At 44.0% G+C, this 19,948-nt stretch overlaps 1 protein-coding gene across 4 annotated transcripts in view; it reads right to left on the bottom strand.

The window, feature by feature from the left end:
• The window catches only part of SRPK2 (SRSF protein kinase 2), a gene marked incomplete at both ends in the record, with an annotated part of 207,029 nt that extends 187,437 nt beyond the window's left edge, over positions 1–19,592 (bottom strand). For all 4 annotated transcript variants that reach the window (XM_080701014.1, XM_080701020.1, XM_080701021.1 and 1 more), the window contains 2 exons: positions 19,448–19,502; positions 19,577–19,592. In XM_080701014.1, the coding sequence (XP_080557140.1) occupies positions 19,448–19,502; positions 19,577–19,592 (71 nt within the window). The remainder of the gene's footprint in view (positions 1–19,447; positions 19,503–19,576) is intronic.
• Positions 19,593–19,948: the final 356 nt, after the last annotated feature.

The following is a 19,948-nucleotide window of genomic DNA, read 5'->3' as shown; positions in this document are numbered from 1 at the left end:
GACAGCCTCAGCTACATAGGCCCTCCGCAACTTAGTAAGACCCTGTTTCAAAATAAAGAATAAAAAATAGGGCAGGGGGTGTAGCTCGGAGGTCAAATGTCCCTTGGTCCCATCTCAAGACCCGCAAAAATAAGTAAATAAATAAAAAGTAAAAAGTATGTTCATACACTGGACATGGTGGTGCACACCTGTAATCTCAGTATTTGGGAGGCTGAGACAGAAACAAGTTTAAGGACAGCCTCCACAACCCAGAGAGACTTTTTCCCAAAACAAAATATAAAAAAGGGCAGGGGTGTTGCTCGCAGGTAGAGTGTCTCTGAATTCAAGACCATGTCCCACAAAAAAAAATAAATAAAAATAAAAACAAAAAGTATACTCACAAATTACTTAATAGGCCTTTATTCAAAAGAACATGAATTCTTGTGTGTGTGTGTGTGTGTGTGTGTGTGTGCGCGCGCGCGCGCGCGCGGTGTACTGGGGATGGAACCCAGAGGCTTTTCTACCTCCAGGCTATCCTCCCAGACCTATTTTTATACTTTATTTGGAAACAGGGTCTCACTAAGTTGCTGAGGCTGGCTTCGAACCTATGCGAACCTCCTGTCTCAGCCTCCCAAGTGCTGGGATTACAAGCATGCACCACCATGCCCAGCTCAAAGGAACATGAATTCTGACTTTAGCATGGGTTGTACTCAGTAACTCAGTTCTTTTTTTTTTTTTCTTTTTTTTTTTTTTTTTTTTTTTTGCGGGTCTGGGGATGGAACCCAGAGGCATTTGGCCTCCGAGCTACACCCCCCGCCAATTTTTTATTCTTAATTTTGAAACAGGGTCTCACTGAATTGCAGAGGGCCTCACTAAGTAGCTGAGGCTGTCCGGGAACCGCGATCCTCCGGTCTCAGCCTGCCGAATGCTGGGATTACAAGTGTGCGCCACCACACCCAGCCACAGTAACTCAGTTCTAAAAAAAAAAAAAATGTACCTGAGCTGGGCATGGTGGCACATGCTTGTAATCCCAGTACTTGGGAGGCTGAGACAGGAAAATTGCAGGTTCAAAGCCAGCCCCAGTAACTTAGGTAGGCCCTCCGCAACTTAGTGAGAACCTATTTCAAAACAAAAAATAAAACAGGGCTGGATTGTAACTTGGAGGTTGAATGCCCCTGGGTTAAAAAAAATATTATGTGGCTGAAGTGACAGGTGTGAGACTTTCAAGGGTGAATCAAAAAGTACTTTGGAGCTAGCTGAGTGTGGTGGCGCACGCTTGTAATGTCAGCATTTGGGAGGCTGAGACAGGAGGATCGCAGTTTGAGAACAGCCTCACCTACTTAGTGAGGTCCTTTGCAATTCAGTTAGACCCTGTTTCAAAATAAAGAATAAAAATAGGACTTGGGTGTAGCTTGGAGGTAGAATGCCCCTGGGTTCCATTCCTAGTACTGAAAAAAAAAACAAAAAAAAACTTTGTAGTCAGGCATGGTGGCACATGCTTGTAATCCCCAATACTTGGGAGGCCAAGATAGGAGGATCATAGGTTTACAGCTAGCCTCAGCTACTCAGTGAGGCCCTCTGTAACTTAGTGAGACCCTGTTTTAAACTAAAAAAAATAAAAGATAGAGCAGGGGTTGTAGCTCCCAGGCAGAATGCCCCTGGGTTCAATCCCCAGTATCACACACACACAAAAAAAAGTACTCTGGCTTCTACTGCCTAGGTGCCTGTAATCCCAGGTGCCTGTAATGCAGGTGGGAGACTCTACTTTGGAGGCTGGCACAGGAGTATCACAAGTTCAAAGCCAGCCTCAACAACTGAGCAAGACCCTCAACAATTTAGACCATATTTCCAAATAAAAAATAAGAACTAGGTGTGGTGGTGCATGCTGGTAATGCCAGTAACTGCAACTTAGTGAGACACTGTTTCAAAATAAAGAATAAAAGTAGGGCTGGGGGTATAGCTCAGAGGTAGATTGCCCCTGGTTTCAATCCCTCTTAACACACACACACACCCTCCTCCTAGCTCCCTTGGGGATCACTCCTTCTAAACAAAACCAGCTGATACATTGTGAAGACACTCAAGGACAGGTGCCTGCCCATGCCACTGGCTTAGAGGCAGACCTTCAAGTCCCAGCCAAGTCTTCAGGTGACTGCAGCCCTGAGCCAGAACTACCTTGTTAAGCTGCCTCCAAATTCCTAACTTAACAGAAATGGTGAAATAACTATTTGTTGTATAAACAACCACATTTGTGGTAACTCTATATGTTAAGAAAGCACTAATACACCCGGGATACCAGCCCTATTTTACTTTTCTTTTTTTATACTACCAAGGATAAATCCCAGGAACATATACCTCCAAGCTATACTCCCAGCCCTTTTTATTTATTTTGAAATGGTCTCACTAGGTTGCTAAGAGTGCCAATAAGTTGCTGAGGCTGGTCTCAAACCCGCAGTCCTCCTGTCAGCACACCCAACCCACATCTTTTTTTTTTTTTGGGGGGGGTACAGTATAATTATGCATCACAGTGAGGTTCAAAGTAATAAATACATATGTGCACTTGGCATATGCTGTATGTTTCCCTTGGCGTCCCACTCCACTCCCCTCTCTCCCCAGCTCATGTGTCTTCTTACCTATTCCTTCAGAATGCCATATCCTCTTGGTTACTCAACAGAATTGACTGATCCTTCCTTTAATTTTACACAGCACAATGAGTGTACTCCTATTTGTTAACATTCAATTCCACTGTATATCACTGTTTTCTTGCCTGTCTTCAGGAATAGGACATAAATCCCCCACTGCCATGAATTACTTAGCAAATCCTGATTAAGTCACTGCATTATCTGAGATTTAATTTTTTTATCAGTAAAATGAAGAGGTAAGATTATAATTGCTAGGAAACTCCCAACTCCAAAACTCCATAAAGATGACTTATTTATCTTTGAAAAAGGCCAATAAAGCAATTGTAAGCTTAGATTTGGTAGTTTTGAATCCCAGCTCCCAACAAGGAGCCTCATACTGAACATTTCTGTGCCTGAGTTTCTCATCTGTAATTTTAGAATAGAATGATCTCCTAGAGCCAGGTGTGGTGGGTAATCCCCAAGCTTGGGAGGCGGAGACAGGAGGATTGCAGGTTCGAAGCCTGCCTTGCTGGCTTAAGAGACCCTGTTTCCAAATTTAAAAAATATAAAATAGCCAGGCATGGTGGCGCATGCTTGTAATCCCCACGCTTGGGAGGCTGAAACATATATATAAAAAAATATATAAAAAAATATAAAAAAGGTCTGGGAGTATAGCCTGGAGGTAGAAAGCCTCTGGGTTCCACCCCCCAGTACCACCAAAAAAAAAAATAGATAGATAGATAGATAGATAGATAGATAGATAATAAAATAGGTCTGGGAGTGCAGCCCGGAGGTAGAAGGGTTCCATCCCAGTAACACCAAAAGATAAATAAATAAATAAATAAATAAACTCCTAAAATTCGGGGGGGGGGGGTTTGTGTGTGTGTGTGTGGTACTGGGGGTGGAACCCAGAGGCTTTCTACCTCCAGGCTATACTCCCAGACCTTTTTTATATTTTATTTGGAAACAGGGTCTCACTAAGTTGCTGAGAGCCTCACTAAGTAGCTGAGGCTGGCTTCGAACCTGTGTGATCCTCCTGTCTCAGCCTCCCAAGCGCAGGGATTATAAGCGTGGGCCACCACACCTGGCTGAATTCAGGTTGTTTTTAATAGCAGCTTTAATCTGATATAATTTACATACAGTTCACTTTTTTTTTTTTTTTGGTGGTACTGGGGTTCCTGGAAGCCCTTCTACCTCCGGGATACACTCCCATGGGCTACACTCCCAGACCTATTTTTTTTACTTTTTATGTGGAAACAGGGTCTCTTAAGCCAGCAAGACTGGCTCTGAACCAGTACGATCCTCCTGTCTCCGCCTCCCAAGCACTGGGATTACAAGTGTGCGCCACCACGCCCGGCCAATTCACTCATTTAAATTGTACAACTTAGTAACTTTTAATATTTTAAGAGTTGTACAACCATAACCATAATCAATGTAAGAATATGTTCAGCAATATATGCTCATCAACAGTCACTTCTCATTTCTCTCACTTCCTGCCAATTCCAGGAAACCACTGTCTCTACTCTGTCTCTATGAGTTTGCCTCATCTAGACATTTCACATAAATGGAATCATATATGGTCTTTTATGACTGAATTCCTTCATTTGACATAATGTGTTCAAAGTATATTCAAAGTATACCACATTGCAGTATGCAACAGTGCTTTATTTTCTATTACTAAAATTTCATTGTATAAATAAACTATACTTTGTTCTTCTATTCATCAACTGGTAGACAAATGGGTTGTTTCCACCTGGCTATTATAAAAATCCAACTCAACCTGGCTTAAATGAATAGAAGTGTAGTAGATAGCCCTTTTTTTTTTTTGGCAGTGCTACAGATTGAACCCACATCCAGCACACAATAAACATGTGCATTACCACTGAGCTATATCCCCAGCCCTAGAAACCTTTTCATGGGAAATTTTCATGAAAGCTAACAGAAAACTTCCATTTCCTTTACAAGTAGTGATTTTTCAATCTTGCCCAATATGCATTTATTTCATAAAACAAGGGATATCAAAGTAGAAGACAGAAATCAAAATGTTTATCTTCATTTTGGACCCTTTGCCTAAACATGATTAGAAAAATTTTAAATACCAGGCATGGTGGAACACTCTTGTAATACCTGCTACTAAGTAGACCAAAGTAGGAGGATCACAATTTACAGAACAACCTGGAAAATTTAGTGAGACCCAGTAACAAAATAAGAAATAAAAAGGGCTGGAATGTGTACCTCAGTTTTGAGTGCCCCTGGGAATCTCCAGAGCCCAAAAAGAAAAAAGAAAAAATGTTTTAAATTTTAAAAAAGCTGCCAGGCATGATAGTGCACACCTGTAATCCCAGTACTTGAGAGGCTGAGACAGAGGATTGCAGATTCAAGGCCAGCCTCAACAATATAGTGAGAACCTATTTCAAAAACCAAAAATAAGCCAGACAGGGTGGTGCACACTTGTAATCCCAGCGCTTGAGAGGCTGAGACAGGAGGATCACACAGGTTCAAAGCCAGCCTCAGCTACTGAGGCTCTTAGCAACTTAATAAGACCCTGTTTCCAAATAAAGTATAGAGCCAGGAGTGGTGGCACACCCTTGTAATCCCAGTTACTTGGGAGGCTGGGACAGAAGGATCACACAGGTTGGAAACCAGCCTCAGCTACTTAGTGAGGCTCTCAGCAACATAGTAAGACTGTTTCCAAATAAAATATAAAATAGGTCTGGGAGTGTAGTCCAGAGGTAAAAGGCCCCTGGGTTCCATTCCTAGTACCACCATAAATAATAATAATAATAATAATAATAATAATAATAATAATAATAATAAGAGCCAGGCGTGGTGACACACGCTTGTAATCCCAGCATTTGGAAGGCTAAAACAGGAGGATTGCAGTTCTCGAACAGCCTCAGCTACTACTTAGTGAGGCCTTTGGCAACTCAATGAGATCCTGTTTCAAAATAAAGAATAAAAAATAAGACAGGGGGTATAGCTTGGAGGTCGAATGCCCCTGGGCTTCGTTCCCAGTACCACAAAAATAAAAAATAAAAAGGGCTTGATGTGTAGACTGCTGAGAGAATCCCCCTGGATTCAATCCTCAGTACCACCCCTCAAAAAAGCTATTGCTAGAATCATCCATTCCTTCTAGCACATCTTAGTTTCCTCCCTGCCCCTTTAATTATAGTTTGAAAACACAGACCTGATAGTGACTATCTGCTCTAAACAATGAATTAATCTATTCATTTTTATTTATTGGAAAGAGAGTACTGGGAACTGAACCCAGGGCATTCTACCTCTGAGATACACCTTCAATCCTTTTGAGTTTTTATTTTGAAACAGAGTCTCTAAATTGCAGAGTTGCTAAAGCTGGCCTGTGTGCTCCTCTAATCTCGGCCTCCCGGCACTGGGATTACAAGTATTCACCACCAGAACCAGTTTAAATCTCTTCAGGATTTCTAGATCTAGTGGTAACTGTGTCGCTCAAATTCACTATGTTTAGATGATGTATCTTTTAATTTATAGAACTGGGTGTGATGGTGCATGCCTGTAATCCCAGTACTTGGAAGGCTAAGACACAAAGATATTTTTGACCAGTCTCAGAAATTTAGTGATACTCTCAGCAACATCTTTGTGTTGAAACAAGGTCTAAATTGGCGAGGCTAGTCTCAGACCTATTATGCTTTTTTTTTTTTGGTGGTACTGGGGATGGAACCCAGGGTCCTTCTACTTCCGGGCTACACTCCCATACCTATTTTATACTTTTTATTTGGAAACAGGGTCTCTTAAGCCAGCAGAGACTGGCTTCAAACCTGCGCAATCCTCCTGTCTCAGCCTCCCAAGAACGGGGATTACGCAGGGATTATAAGTGTGTGTCACCACGCCCGACTAATTATGCTTTTTATTTTAAAAAGGGTCTTACAAAATTGTAGAGGTCCTTGATAAATTGCTGAGGCTGACCATGAACCTGTGATCCTCCTGTCTCAGCCTCTCAAGTACTGGGATGTCAAGTGTATGTATGCCATTATGCCTGGCTGCTTTTCCTATTCGAAAAATTTCTAAAATACAACTGAAACATCTAAAAATAGCTACCACATACCATTTACGATATGCCATACAAAGAATATTATCGTATTTAATTCTCACAGGTCTGGGATTGAATCCAGGGGTATTTTACCTCTAAGATAATGCTCCCCCAGGCCTTTTATTTGAAACCCTGGCCTTAAACCTTAAATCTTCAAATCCTCTTGTCTCAGCCTTTCAAGTACTAGGATTACAGGCATATACCACCACACCTGGCTTTATCTGTTTTAGGATGAAGTAATAAAGTCTTAAGACAAATAACTTATTTAACAACAATGAAAAAGTGATATTCTCAAAACTAGAATGTTGGAATGGGAATGTAGGTGAAAATATACATTTAGCATGTGGAAGGCCCAGGTTTCACTCCCAACAACACTGAAGAGGAGAGGAAAGGAACAGAGCTGGGTGCAGGGTGCACACTTGTAATCCTAGTACTTCTGAGGCTGAGATAGGTTCAAGAGCAGCCTCCGCTGCTTAGTGAGGCCCTATCTCAAAACAAAGAACAAAAAAAATTAGGACTGGGGGTGTAGCTTGGAGGTACAAAGCCCCTTTGTTTAATCCCCCGTATCTCCCCTCCCCCCCCCAAAAAAAAAGAAAAGAAAAACCCTGGTGTGGTGGCCCATACCTGTAATTCTAGTACTTGGGAGGCTGAGACAAGAGGATCACAGGCTTGCATACAACCTCAAATTATGAGACTCTCATCAACCTAGTGAACCCTACTTCAAAAACAAAAGTAAAAGCCAGGCGTGGTGGAACACGCTTATAATCCCAGCATTCAGGAGGCTGAGACCCCGTGGATCACGGTTTACAGGCAGCCTCAGCTACTTAGTGAGGCCTTCCGTAACCCAGTGAGACCCAGTTTCAAAATAAAAATTAAAAATTAAAATTAAAATAAAAGTAAAAAGATGACGGGTATAGCTCGATGGTAGAATGCCCCCGGGCTCAACCTCCCCCAATACAGGTGGGAGGAGTCTAAAATATTTGATGGATACAAAACATGGTTATACCTTTTCAAAAACTATCTCCTTGAATATTAAGATTTCTACATAAAGTATCTTATGTACATGATATATATCTACCATATATGTACATGATAAAATAATACAGACCCATAAGACATGTTAACAGAAATCTCCGCACAATCAGAATATTTTTTTCTCTCAGCAAAAGGAAGAGTTAAAATGAAGTTTGTTTGTCTTACAACAATTTCTCTTTGAGGACTAGAAACATAACTTGTGTATCACTCCCAGAATGGCTTGTCTTCCTGGGGATTGGTAGTTTCAACTGAATAGGAATCCAATATTCTTTTCTTTTCTTTCTTTCTTTCTTTCTTCTTTTTTCTTTTTGTGATAATAGAAATGTACCGAAGGGTATTGTACCTCTCTGATCTACACCCCCAGCCCTCTTTTACTTATTTTGAAACAGGGTCTCACTAAGTTGCAGAGGGCCAAAGTTACTAAGGATGTTCTAGAACCTGTGATCCTACTGTCTCAGGCTCCCAAGTACAGGGAGTATAACTGTGTGCCACCACAATGGGCAGGAATCCAAGATTCTAAACTAACACTAAATGCCGGGCATGGTGGCGCACACTTGTAATCCCCGCTCTTGGGAGGCAGAGACAGGAGGATCGCGCAGGTTCGAAGCCAGCCGCGCTGACTTATAAAGACCCTGTTTCGAAATAAAAATATAAAAAATAGGTCTGGGAGTGTAGCCCGGAGGTAGAAGGGCTTCCAGGAACCCCAGTACCACCAAAAAATAATTAATAAATAAATAAATAAATAAATAAATAAAACAAATAAATAAATAAATAAACCAACACTAAGGTGGCCAAGGCACTGAACAGGTAAGTGACCTTCACTGAGTAACCACCTCTCAGGCATTCGTGCATTCATTTCTCCTTCAGTAGAAATATGGCATGTTTTAGGGCACTGGATTCTAAACCGTATTCCAAGAAACTGCCTTAAGCAGCACTGCAGTGGGTGAGTCAGGCCAGGAGGCTAGAACCAAGTGCTCAACTGCCAGTTCTCCCACAGGGGTTCATTTTCTCCACTTTATATATACCTAAGTTTTTATTTGAAACACTCTGCTTCCCCCCACCCCCGCGCTTTGGTGGTGGTACTGGGGATGAAATGCAGGGGCATTCTACCTTGGAACTATACTCACAACCCTTTTTTATTTGGAAACAGGGCTAAGTTGCTGCCGGCCTCCTAAGGTTTTCCAGGTTTGGCCAAAAACGTGCATCCTCTTCTCAGCCACCCAAGTACTGAGATTACAGGCATAAATCACCACACCCGGCCAGTAACACCTTTTTTAGTATAAAATACCATGCTCCTCCAACCCAAAGAACCATCAATAGGATATTTTAGGAACACAAATAATCAGTAGGGTAAGATTTCCTATACAATTGACTGCAATAGCCAGATGGCAACAGAAACAGTAGCATCATTTTTGTATCATGAATGGCAGAAGTAAAAATAGCGTCCAAGCACACAAGAATTGCTAAGAGCCATGAATCTTTTTTTTTTTTTTTTTTTTTGTGGTACTAGGGATTGAACCCAGAAGCCCTTTACCTCTGAACTACACTCATAGCCCTCTTTTACATTTTTTGTTTTTGAAAAAAGAGTATTAACTAGGTTACTCAAGCTGGCCAGAAACCTGTGGTCTTTCTGTCTCAGCCTCCCAAGTACTGGAATTACAGGTATGGGCCACCATGCCTGGCTGCCACAAATCTACCTAGATTTCCTATCTTAACTACATGTCCACTAAACTTGTGCTTCCTGGGGATGTAGCTAGTGGCTTAAAGTATATGTTTACCCTTTCTCCCACCCTACCTATTAAACCAGCCAAGTACACACAGTCCATCTAGGGGCAGATCCACTAACCCTCAGCAGCACAGAAGATTCAGTCACCCAGACTATATGTTTAGCTGAAGTGAATGAAAGTATAGTGCATTTCTTACAATATATCCAAGTTTAAAGCATTCCACAGTACCAGCCATATGTTACCTCTTGTCCCTATACTTTAGGCCTCACAATCTAAGAAATTGACTTGAAAATTATGTCTAAAAAAATATTTACATTAATAACTGATCCTAGAGTAGTCGGGAGTGAGCTTGGTGGCACATGCTTGTAATCCCAGCATTCAGGAGGCTGAGACCAGAGGATAGTGTTCACAGACAGCCTCAGCTACTTGGTGAAGCCCTCCACAACTTAGTGAGACCCTGTTTCCAAATAAAGAATAAAAAATAAGAAGCTGGGCATGGTGGCACACGCTTGTAATCCCAGCATTCGGAAGGCTGAAACCAGAGGATTGTGGTTCACAGACAGCCTCAGGTACTTAGTGAGGCCCTCTGCAATTCAGTGAGACCCAGTTTCAAAATAAAGAATAAAAAAAAAAACAGGACAGGGGGTATAGCTTGGAGGTTAAATACCCGTGGGTTCCATCCCCAAACCCGCAAAAAAAAAAGTAAATAATAATTGATCCAAGAGACATATAAAACAATCCTTGTCAAACCAATAATTGTCAAACCAATTATTTATTGTCAAACCAATTTTTTTGTGTGTGGCACCAGAGATTGAACCTGGTGCTAAACTCCAGCCCTATTTTTTATTCTTTATTTTGAAACAGGGTCTCACTAAGTTGCAGAGGGCCTAACTTGTTGAGGCTGGCTTCAAACCTGCAATCCTCCTGTCTCAGCTTCCCAAGTACTGGAATTACAAGCAGCATGCACCACCACACCAGGCTCCGATTATTAATTTTAAGCACATCAGCAAAGATACTTGACTACAAAGGCATTCAATGTAGAACATGACTCAAATACCTACAAAGTACCTACGGGTATATTTCATAAGGTTCATTTACTGAAGCTAAGAACTCAGCATAGAGTATTATATAGGCCCAAATATATGTCAAGACACTTTCTCAGAAAACATTGCTCAAAAAAAACAGTTTAGCCAGGCATGGTGGCACATGCTTGCAATCCCAGTACTTGGGAGGCTGAGACAAGAGAATCACAGGTTTGTAGCCAGCTTCAGCTACATAATGAGGCCCTTAGCAACTTAGTAAGACCCTATTTCAAATAAAGAATAGAAAATAGGGCTGGGGGTATAGCGCAGGGTTAGAAAGCTCCTGGGGTTCCATCTCCAGTACAGTTAAAAAAAAAAAAAAAGATATAAACAATGTTGGTCTCATATATGGATTCAAGAAGTACCATATCTCTAGTAATATGGATTGAATTATACGCCATGCTATTATCACAGCTTTTCTGTAAATTTAATATACTAAATAGGCAAGAGGAGCCGGGCGTGGTGGGGCACGCCCAGCATCTGCATTTGGAAGACTGAGACAGAGGATCGCAGTTCATGGACAGCCTCAGCTACTTATCCCCTTTTGCAACTCAGTGAGACCCCCTTTCAAAATAAGAAGTTAGCAGGGCGTGGTGGCGCAGGCTTGTAATCCCCGCGCTCGGGAGGCGGAGACAGGAGGATCACGCAGGTTCGAAGCCAGCCACACTGGCTTAAAAGACCCTGTTTCCACATAAAAAAGTTAAAAAATAGGTCTGGGAGTGTAGCCCCTGGGAGTGTAGCCCAGAGGTAGAAGGGCTTCCAGGAACCCCAGTACCACCAAAAAAAAAAAAAAAAAAAAAAAAAAAAGAGTTAAAAGTAGGGCTGAGGATGTAGCTCAGAGGTAGAATACTCCTGGGTTCCATCCCCAGTACAGGAAAAAAAAAAAAAAAAAAAAACTGGCAAGGCCTGGAGACAAAAACCTTATAATCCCAGTACTTGGGAGTCTAATAGGCGGATCACAGGTTCAAGGACAGCCTCAGCAATTTAGGGAGACCCTCAGAAACTTAGTGAGACCCTGTTCCCAAATAAAAAAGGGCCAGGGGTATATTTCAGAAATAGAATAATGCAGCCAGACGCAGTGGTGCATGCTTGTAATCCCAACATTTGGGAGGCTGAGACAGGAGAATAGTGATTTGCAGACAGCCTCAGCTACTTAAGCCCTTTGCAACTCAGTGAGAGCCTGTTTCAAAATAAAGAATAAAAACAGGGTTGGGGGAGCCGAGTGTGGTGGTGCATGCTCGTAATCCCAGCATTCGGGAGGAAGAGACTGGAGGATGGCATTTCGCAGGCAGCCTCAGCTACTTAGGCCCTTGAAACTCAGTGAGATCCTGTTTCAAAAAATAAAAAACGTTAAAATTTGAATCAACTTTAAATTAAATGTGGGTTGAAATAAAAAGAAATAAAATAGGCTGGGATGGTGGCACACGCCTGTAATCCCAGTTTGTAATTCATTCGGGAGGCTGAGACCAGAGGATAGCAGTTCGCAGACAGCCTCAGCTACTTATGAGGGCCTCCGCAACTGAGTGAGACCCTGTTTCAAAATAAAGAATAAAAAATAGGACAGGGGGTGTAGCTCAGAGGTTGAATGCCCCTGGTTCCATTCCCCGATCCGTAAGAAAAAATAAAGTAAAATATATTAAAAATAAATAAAAGACTAAAAAATAGGGCTGGGGTGTAGCTCGGAGGTAGAATGCCCCTGGGTTCTAACCCCAGTCCTGCAAAAAAAAAAAAAAAAAAAAAAGTTTTCTAAATATACTCTGGAAAACTCTTTAACTGATTCAAAAGCACTGCTAATCGCCGGGCGTGGTGGCGCACGCTTGTAATCCCCGCGCTTGGGAGGCGGAGACAGGAGGATCGCGCAGGTTTGAAGCCAGCCCCGCGCTGGCTTAGGAGACCCTGTTTCCAAAATGAAAATGTAAAAATAGGTCTGGGAGTGTAGCCCAGAAGTAGAAGGGCTTCCAGGAACCCCAGTACCACCAAAAAAAAAAAAAAGAAAAAAGAAAAAAAAAAGCACTGCTAATGAAATTAATCATTAGTGTTGCAAATAAAAAATTAATCATTAGTGTTGCAAATAAAACATGTCTGAATAGGTCTGGGGTTTAGCTCAGTGAGGCAGAGTGCTTTCCTGGCATTCTATCTCTGGGCCACATCCCCAGCCCTAATGTATTTTTCTTTTTTCTTTTCTCTTTGTTTTTTTTTTTTTTTTTTTTTTTGTGTGTGTGTGTGTGTGTGGCACTACACACCCACCCGCCCTATTTTGTTTTTATTTTGAAACAGGGTTTCCATAGGTTGATAACAGTTTCACTACTTGCTGAGGCTGTCCTTAAACCTCAGATCCTCTTAGCTCAGTCTCCCAAATACTGGGATTACAAGCCTGAGCCCACCACACCCAGCTCTTACTTTATTTTTGAAACAGGGTCACAATAAGTTGCTGACAGCCTTGCTAAATTGCTGAGGCTGGCCATGAATTTATGATCCTATCTCAGCCTCTCAAGTACTTTTTTTTTTTTTTTTGCAGTACTATGGATGAAACCCAGGGATATTCTACCTCTGAGCTACATCCCCAGCCCAATATTTTTTATTCTTTATTTTGAAACAGGGTCTCACTAAGTTACAGAGGGCCCCATTAAGTGGGTAAGGTTGTCCGCAAACCAGTGATCTTGTCTCAGCCTCCCAAATGCTGGAATTACAGGCATGCAACACCACACCTGGCTATTTTGAAACAGGGTCTTTCTGCTTGGCGAGATATAAGGTCTTAATCTAGTGTGGTGGTAAATACCTATAATCTCAGGACTTGAGAGGCTGAGAAAGGACGATCACAGACTCAAGGCCAACCTTAGCAATTTAGCAAGATCCTGTTTCAAAATAAAAATACAAAAAGGAGCCAGGCACGGTGGCACATGCTTGTAATCCCAGCATTTGAGAGGCTGAGACCGGATGACTGCACAGGTTCGAGGCCAGCCTTAACTACTTAGTGAGGCCCTTTGTGACTCGGTGAGACCGTTTCAAAATAAAGAATAAAAAATAGGGCTGGGTGTGTAGCTCAGAGGTAGAATGAGCCTAGGCTTCATTCACAGTACCCCTAGCCCTTTTTAATTTATTAGGGTACTGGGGATTGAACTCATAGGCATTCTACCTCTGACCTACACTACTAGCGTGTTTTTTTTTTGTTGTTGTTGTTGTTGTTGTTGTTGTTGTTGTTGTTTTTAACAGTACTGGGAATGAAACTCAGGGTATTTCTACCTTCAAGCTTTAAAACAAGTTCTAGCCGGGCGTGGTGGCGCACACTTGTAATCCCAGCATTCGGGAGGCTGAGACCATAGGATCATGATTCGCAGACAGCCTCAGCTACTTAGTGAAGTGAGGTCCTTTGCAATTTAGTGAGACCCAGTTTCAAAATAAATAAGGCTGGAGTGTAGCTCAAAGGTAGAATGCCCCTGGATTCCACCCCTAGTACCACATACACACACACACACACACACACACACAAATTCTAAGTTGCAGAAAGCCTCAAGAAGTAGCTGAAGCAAGCAGGGAACCTGTGATCCTCCAGTCTCAGCCTCCCCACAACCTCCCCAGTATTGAGATTACAATCGTGCACCACCAAACTTGGGGTTTTTTGTTTGTTTGTTTGTTTGTTTTTTGAGGTACTGGGGATGGAACCCTGGGGCATTCTACCTCCAAGCTTACCCCAGCCCTTTTTTTTTTTTTTGGGTGGTACTGGGGGTGGAACCCAGGGGCTTCTACCTCCAGGCTATATACCCCCAGACCTATTTTATTTTGAAACGGTTTCACTAAGTTGCTGAGAACCTCACCAAGTAGCTGAGGCTGGCTTCGAACCTGTGTGATCCTCCTGTCTCATCCTCCCAAGTGTGAGGATTATAAGTGTGTGCCACCATACCCAGCTTTTTATTCTTTATTTTGAAACAGAGTCTCATTGAGTTGCAAAGAGCCTCACTAAGTAGCTGATGCTGTCTGTCCACAAACCTGCAATCCTCTAGTCTCAGCCTCCCAAATGCTGGGATTTCAAGCATGCGCCACCAGGCCCAGCTTCCTTTTTATTTTTTTGAAACAGTCTCACTACTTGCTGAGAATGTTCTTGAACCTGCGATCCTCCTGTCTGAGGCTCCCAAATACTGGGATTACAAGCATGAGCCACTATGCCTGGACTTTTTTATTTTTTGTTTTGAAAATGGGTCTCACTAGGTTGCTGAGGGTCTCACTAATTTGCTGAGGTGGTCTCAAACCTCCTGTCTCAGGCTCCCAAGTACTGGGATACAGGCATGAGCCACCATGCCCTAAGCCCTCCTCCAGTGGGATTATTTAAAGGAAAAGGAGAGGGGGGTCATGGTGGTGATGAAACAGTACTGCATCCTATTCAACACAAGCAATATAATGTGATAAAACTATAGTGTGTGTATAAAAACTGGTCAAATACAGCTGGGAGTGATGACACATACTTGGGAGGCTGACAGGAGGATAGTAATTCATGACCAGCCTCAGCAACTTGTGAGGCCCTCCGCAACTTTTCTAGACCATTTCAAAATAAAAGAAGAGCTGGGCGTGGTGGTGCATTCTAGTAATCCCAGCATTGAGGAGGCCAGTCTCAGCTACTTAGTGAGGAAGCCCTTTGCAACTCAATAAGACCCTGTCTCAAAATAAAAAATATTTTTAGGCCGGGCGTGGTGGCGCATGCTTGTAATCCCCGCACTTGGGAGGCAGAGACAGGAGGATCGCGCAGGTTCGAAGCCAGCCGTGCGCGCTGGCTTAGGAGACCCTGTTTCCAAATAAAAATGTAAAAATAGGTCTGGGAGTGTAGCCCAGAAGTAGAAGGGCTTCCAGGAACCCCAGTACCACCAAAAAAAAAAAAAAAAAAAAAAAAAAAAATTTTTTTTAAAAATAGGGATGGAGGTGTAGCTCAGAGGTAGAATGCCACTGGGTTCTATCCCCAGTACCGCAATAAATAAATAAATAAATAAATAAATAAATAAATAAATAAATGGCTGGGGTATATCTTGGAGGTAAAATGCCCCTGGTTCAGTCCTCAGTTATCACAAAACAAAAGCCAAAAAGAAAAAAGAAAAAACTGGTCAAATACAAGTAGCTTTTCCTGAATTAAAATTATAGTGTAGCCTAGCCGGGCATGGTGGTGCACGCTTGTGATTCCAGCATGCTTGTGATTCCAGCATTCGGGAGGCTGAGACCAGAGGATCGCGGTTCACAGACAGCCTCAGCTACTTAGTGAGGCCCTCTGCAACTCACTCAATGAGACCCTGTTTCAAAATAAAGAATAAAAAATAGGGCAGGGGGTGTAGCTCAAAGATCAAATGCCTCTGGGTTCCATCTCCAAACCCGCCAAAAAAAAAAAAAAGAGAGATTATAGTGTAAACCAGGCATAGTGATCCATTGCCCTGGGGTTCAATCTCCAGTACCATAAATTTAAAAAAAAAAAAAAAAACAGGACTGGGGTATAGCTAAGGAGGTAAAATAACCCTGGATTCAATTTCAATCTCCAGAAAAACACACACACACACACACACGCACATGCATGCTTGCGAAAGAGTATAGTATATAACCTGGCATGGTAATACACACTTGTAATTCCAGTACTCACTTAGGGGGCTGAGACAGGAGAATCCCAGGTTCGAGGACAGCCTCACCAATACTTAAGACTCTTAGCAATCTAGTGAGACCCTCAGCCCCTGTTTCAAAAAAAAAAAAAAAAAAAAGGGCTGGGAGTATAGCTTGGAGGTAGAATGCCCATGAGTTCAACCTCCAGTACTGAATGAATGAATTAGATGAGAAAAATATACCTAGTTGTCACTAGGTATAAATGCATAGAAGCAATCAGAAGTGACTGGCACAAACATCCTTTATCATAATATTATTTAAGGAGCCCCAGGTAAATTTTCTTATTCTTTAGCACTAACTGAAATTATCTTCCTTGTCATCCTCTTTGTGGTATTTCCAAATCTCCATAGGATGAAAGAGGAGCGTGGGTTTCAAAACTCTTTCACCATCTTCTAAGGCACACAAATACTTGTTGAATACACAAATAAATTATATCAAGAAAAAATATTTTGGATTTAGGGATGGAACCCAGGGCATTTTACCTCTGAGCTACACCTCCATCCTGTTTTGTTTTTGTGTGTGTATGTGATACTGGGGATTGAACCTGGGGGTGTTCTACCTCTAAGCCATTATCCCTATTTTATTTTGAATGGTCTCACTACTTGCTGAGGCGGTCCACAAACCTGCAATCCTCTTGTCTCAGCCTCCTAAGTACTAGGATTATAGGAATGTGCCATGACATCCCAGTTTTATTTTCTTATGGTGCTGGGGAATGAATCCAGGACCATTCTACCTACAAACTACACCCCCAGACCTAATTTTTAGTCTTTTTTTTTTTTTTTTTTTTTTTTTTTGCAGGTCTGGGGATGGAACCCAGGGGCATTCAACCTCTGAGCTACACCCCCTGCCCTATTTCTTATTCTTTGAGACAGGGTCTAAGTTGTGGAAGGCTTCACAAACTAGCTGAGGCTGACCACAAACCGGAATCCTCTGGTCTCAGCCTCCAGAACTTTGGAATTACAAGTATAAGCCACCATGCCCTGCTAGTCTTTATTTTTGAAACAGGGTCTGAGTTGCGAAGGGCCTCGCTAAGCAGCTGAGGTTGTCTGGGAACCACAATCCTCTGCTCTCTCAGCCTCCAGAATGCTGGGACTACAAGTGTGTGCCACCACACCTTATTATTTTGAAACAGTCTCACTAAGTGGGGAGGACCTAAGTAACTGAGGCTTTCTGCAAACCAGGATCCTCATGTCTCAGCCTCCCAAGTACTGGGATTACAAATGTGTGCCACCATGCCCAGCTCTTTATTTCTCTTTCTCTCTCTCTCTCTCTCTCTCTCTCTCTCTCTTTTTTTTTTTTTTTTTTTTCTTTTTGGTACTAGGGATGGAACTCAGGGGCATTCTACCTCAAAGGTACACTTCCAGCCCTATTTTTTTATTATTTTGAAACAGGGTCTCACGTAGTTGCAAAGGGCCTCACTAAGCTGAGGCTGACCTCGAACTGCAATCCTGTCTCAGCCTCCCAAATGCTGGGATTACAAGTATGTGTCACCACGCCCGACTTCTATTTATTTTAAAGCAGGTTCTCTCTAAATTGCTAAGCTCGGCCTCAGACTTGCATGATATTCCTAACTCGGCCTCCTCATTATTGGGTTCACAGGTGTGTGCCACCATGCCCAGCCTTAAGCAATTATTTCAAATGATAATGTCGTGACTCAAAAAATTAAGTTAGAAAAAAATGGCACTGCCTCAATCAGTTATGTAATAGGGCCAGTCTCTTCTTAACTACTTCGCAGACCCAGCAGTTCACTTCATCAATAGCTGTTTTTTTGTTGTTATTATTTTTCTTTAAATCTTATCACAGTATGCTATAGAAAAAACTGGCAGACTGACTAGTGAAAATAAAGGTAGGACACTGTGGATATTCAGTAATTTCTTATAAACATACTACACAGCCAGCTGCAGTGGTGTACACCTGTAATTCCAGTACTCAGAGGCTGAGACAGGATTAAAGACTCAAGGTGAGCCCCAGCAACCTAGCAGAGACCCTGTTTCAAAACAAAAAAAAATAAGGGCTAAGGGTGTACACCGCAGAGGTACACCCTGGGGTCTAATCCCTACCAAAAATTAAACAAATCACACAAATTCAAACTACAGCACACCAAAAGGCTCTTGACCTTTAGAAAATCATACCCTGAAATATGAAATATACACTGAATTAGAACTTTTTTTTACCTGTACCCACACACAATTATCCACACAAATACATACATACACAGTCATCCTCAAATTTAGGATCATGTTTTTTTTTAATTCCTTTTTGTTTCTGAACAGAATGGGCTATACGGAACTAAATCAGTGTTCTGAATTAGAAACAGTGATTAAACCTCAGCACCCAGAATCCAAAATACTACAGTTCTTAAGACTTAAGGTCTAAACTTCAGTGGTTCACAAAATGAAATCCCAAACGTACGGTTCCAATGGACTCGAAAGCTAGCAGTATTTAAGGGCAACCTACCTCAGAAACCCACTCCATTTTAACGACCTAAGAGACCTAAGACCCAACATCCAGGGTTTACTCTCACATCTTTCAGGCCCTTAAATGTTAAGTCCTCTTCCCTAACGGGATTTCCTTAAGAAAAGTTAGGATCCACATTTTGTGCAACTCTAAAAATACCTTCAAATAATTATGTTTCGTTTTAAAGGAAAATCCTGCTGTAAAAAAAAAAAAAAATCCCACGACGTTAGTAAAGACTTTGCCAGTTTTCCGAGATGCCACCAATGGGTAAGAAATTCACTAGGCAGAGTGACCAAGGCCGACGCGCCAGGGAAAAGGCCTAGGGGTGCTGCAGGTACCCCCAAAGAAAGCAAAACAGAAGCTTCCACGTTCTTATTCAAGACGCTCCTGGACGGCCATGCCCTGCGGTACCCAAAGGGCGCACACCGAAGAGTCTCGCTCAAAAGGAAGCGTGAAGCAACCCATCGAGAGGCAGGGTGAACCGTGGAAACGCCGGGCGACCCGACCCGAGAGAGGCGGCGCTCTGCGGCCTCGGAGCCGCGCTGGGAGGCGGCTCCCGGCGGGGCCGGGGCAGCTGGGCGCGGGGGATCGGGCGCCGCACCCCCGCACCCCGCACCCCGCGCCCGCGCCCGCGCCCCCGGCGCGCCCCGCCCTGCGCAAAGTTTCCCCGCGCCCCCGGCGCCGCGCGGAGCTCGCCCGCCAGGCCGAGAGGCGGGGCCGCCGGCCGGGGTCCCGCCGGGCCGCCCCTCCCCCGCCCGCCCGCCCGCCGCCCCCGGCCCCGCCACTCCCCGGCGCCGCCCCGCGACCCCGCCGGCGCGCAGGGCCCGGGACGGCGCCGCGCGGACTCACTTTTTCGGGTGTTTCTCTCTTTTCGGCCTCCGCTTTCGGGCCTGAATGGCCAGCACTGCGGAGAGACGAGACACACGCGTTAACGGCCGGCGGCCGGGCGCGGGCGGGCGCGGCGCCGCCGACACTCACCTTTGCGGGAGCTCATCCTGCGCGGCGGGGCTGCGCGGCGGCGGCGGGGGCGACGCGGGAGCCGGCCCGGCCCGGTGCAGCCTCCACTCGCGCCGCCGCCGGCCGGAGGAGGCGGGAACCGCGCCTGCGCCGCCGCCGCGCCGCCGCCCCGCCCGCGGGGCCGAGAGGACCCGCCCCGCCCCGCCCCGCCCCGGGACCCCCGCCCGCCCGCCCGCGCCCGCGCCCCGGCCACGCGCCCGCGCCGCCGCCGCCGCCGCCGCTCCCTCGGCCCCCCGTCCTCGCATCCCCGCGAGCGCCGCCGCCGCCTCTCGGGCGGGCGGGGAAAGGGCGCCGGACCCCGGGCCGGAGCGGGTGAGCGGGGTGACCTTGGGG

Source organism: Muscardinus avellanarius, assembly GCF_963383645.1.
Source record: "Muscardinus avellanarius genome assembly, chromosome: 9".
Taxonomy (NCBI): Eukaryota; Metazoa; Chordata; class Mammalia; order Rodentia; family Gliridae; genus Muscardinus; species Muscardinus avellanarius.
The sequence above is the reverse complement of the archived record's forward strand: the minus strand, read 5'-3'. Positions and strand labels throughout refer to the sequence as shown.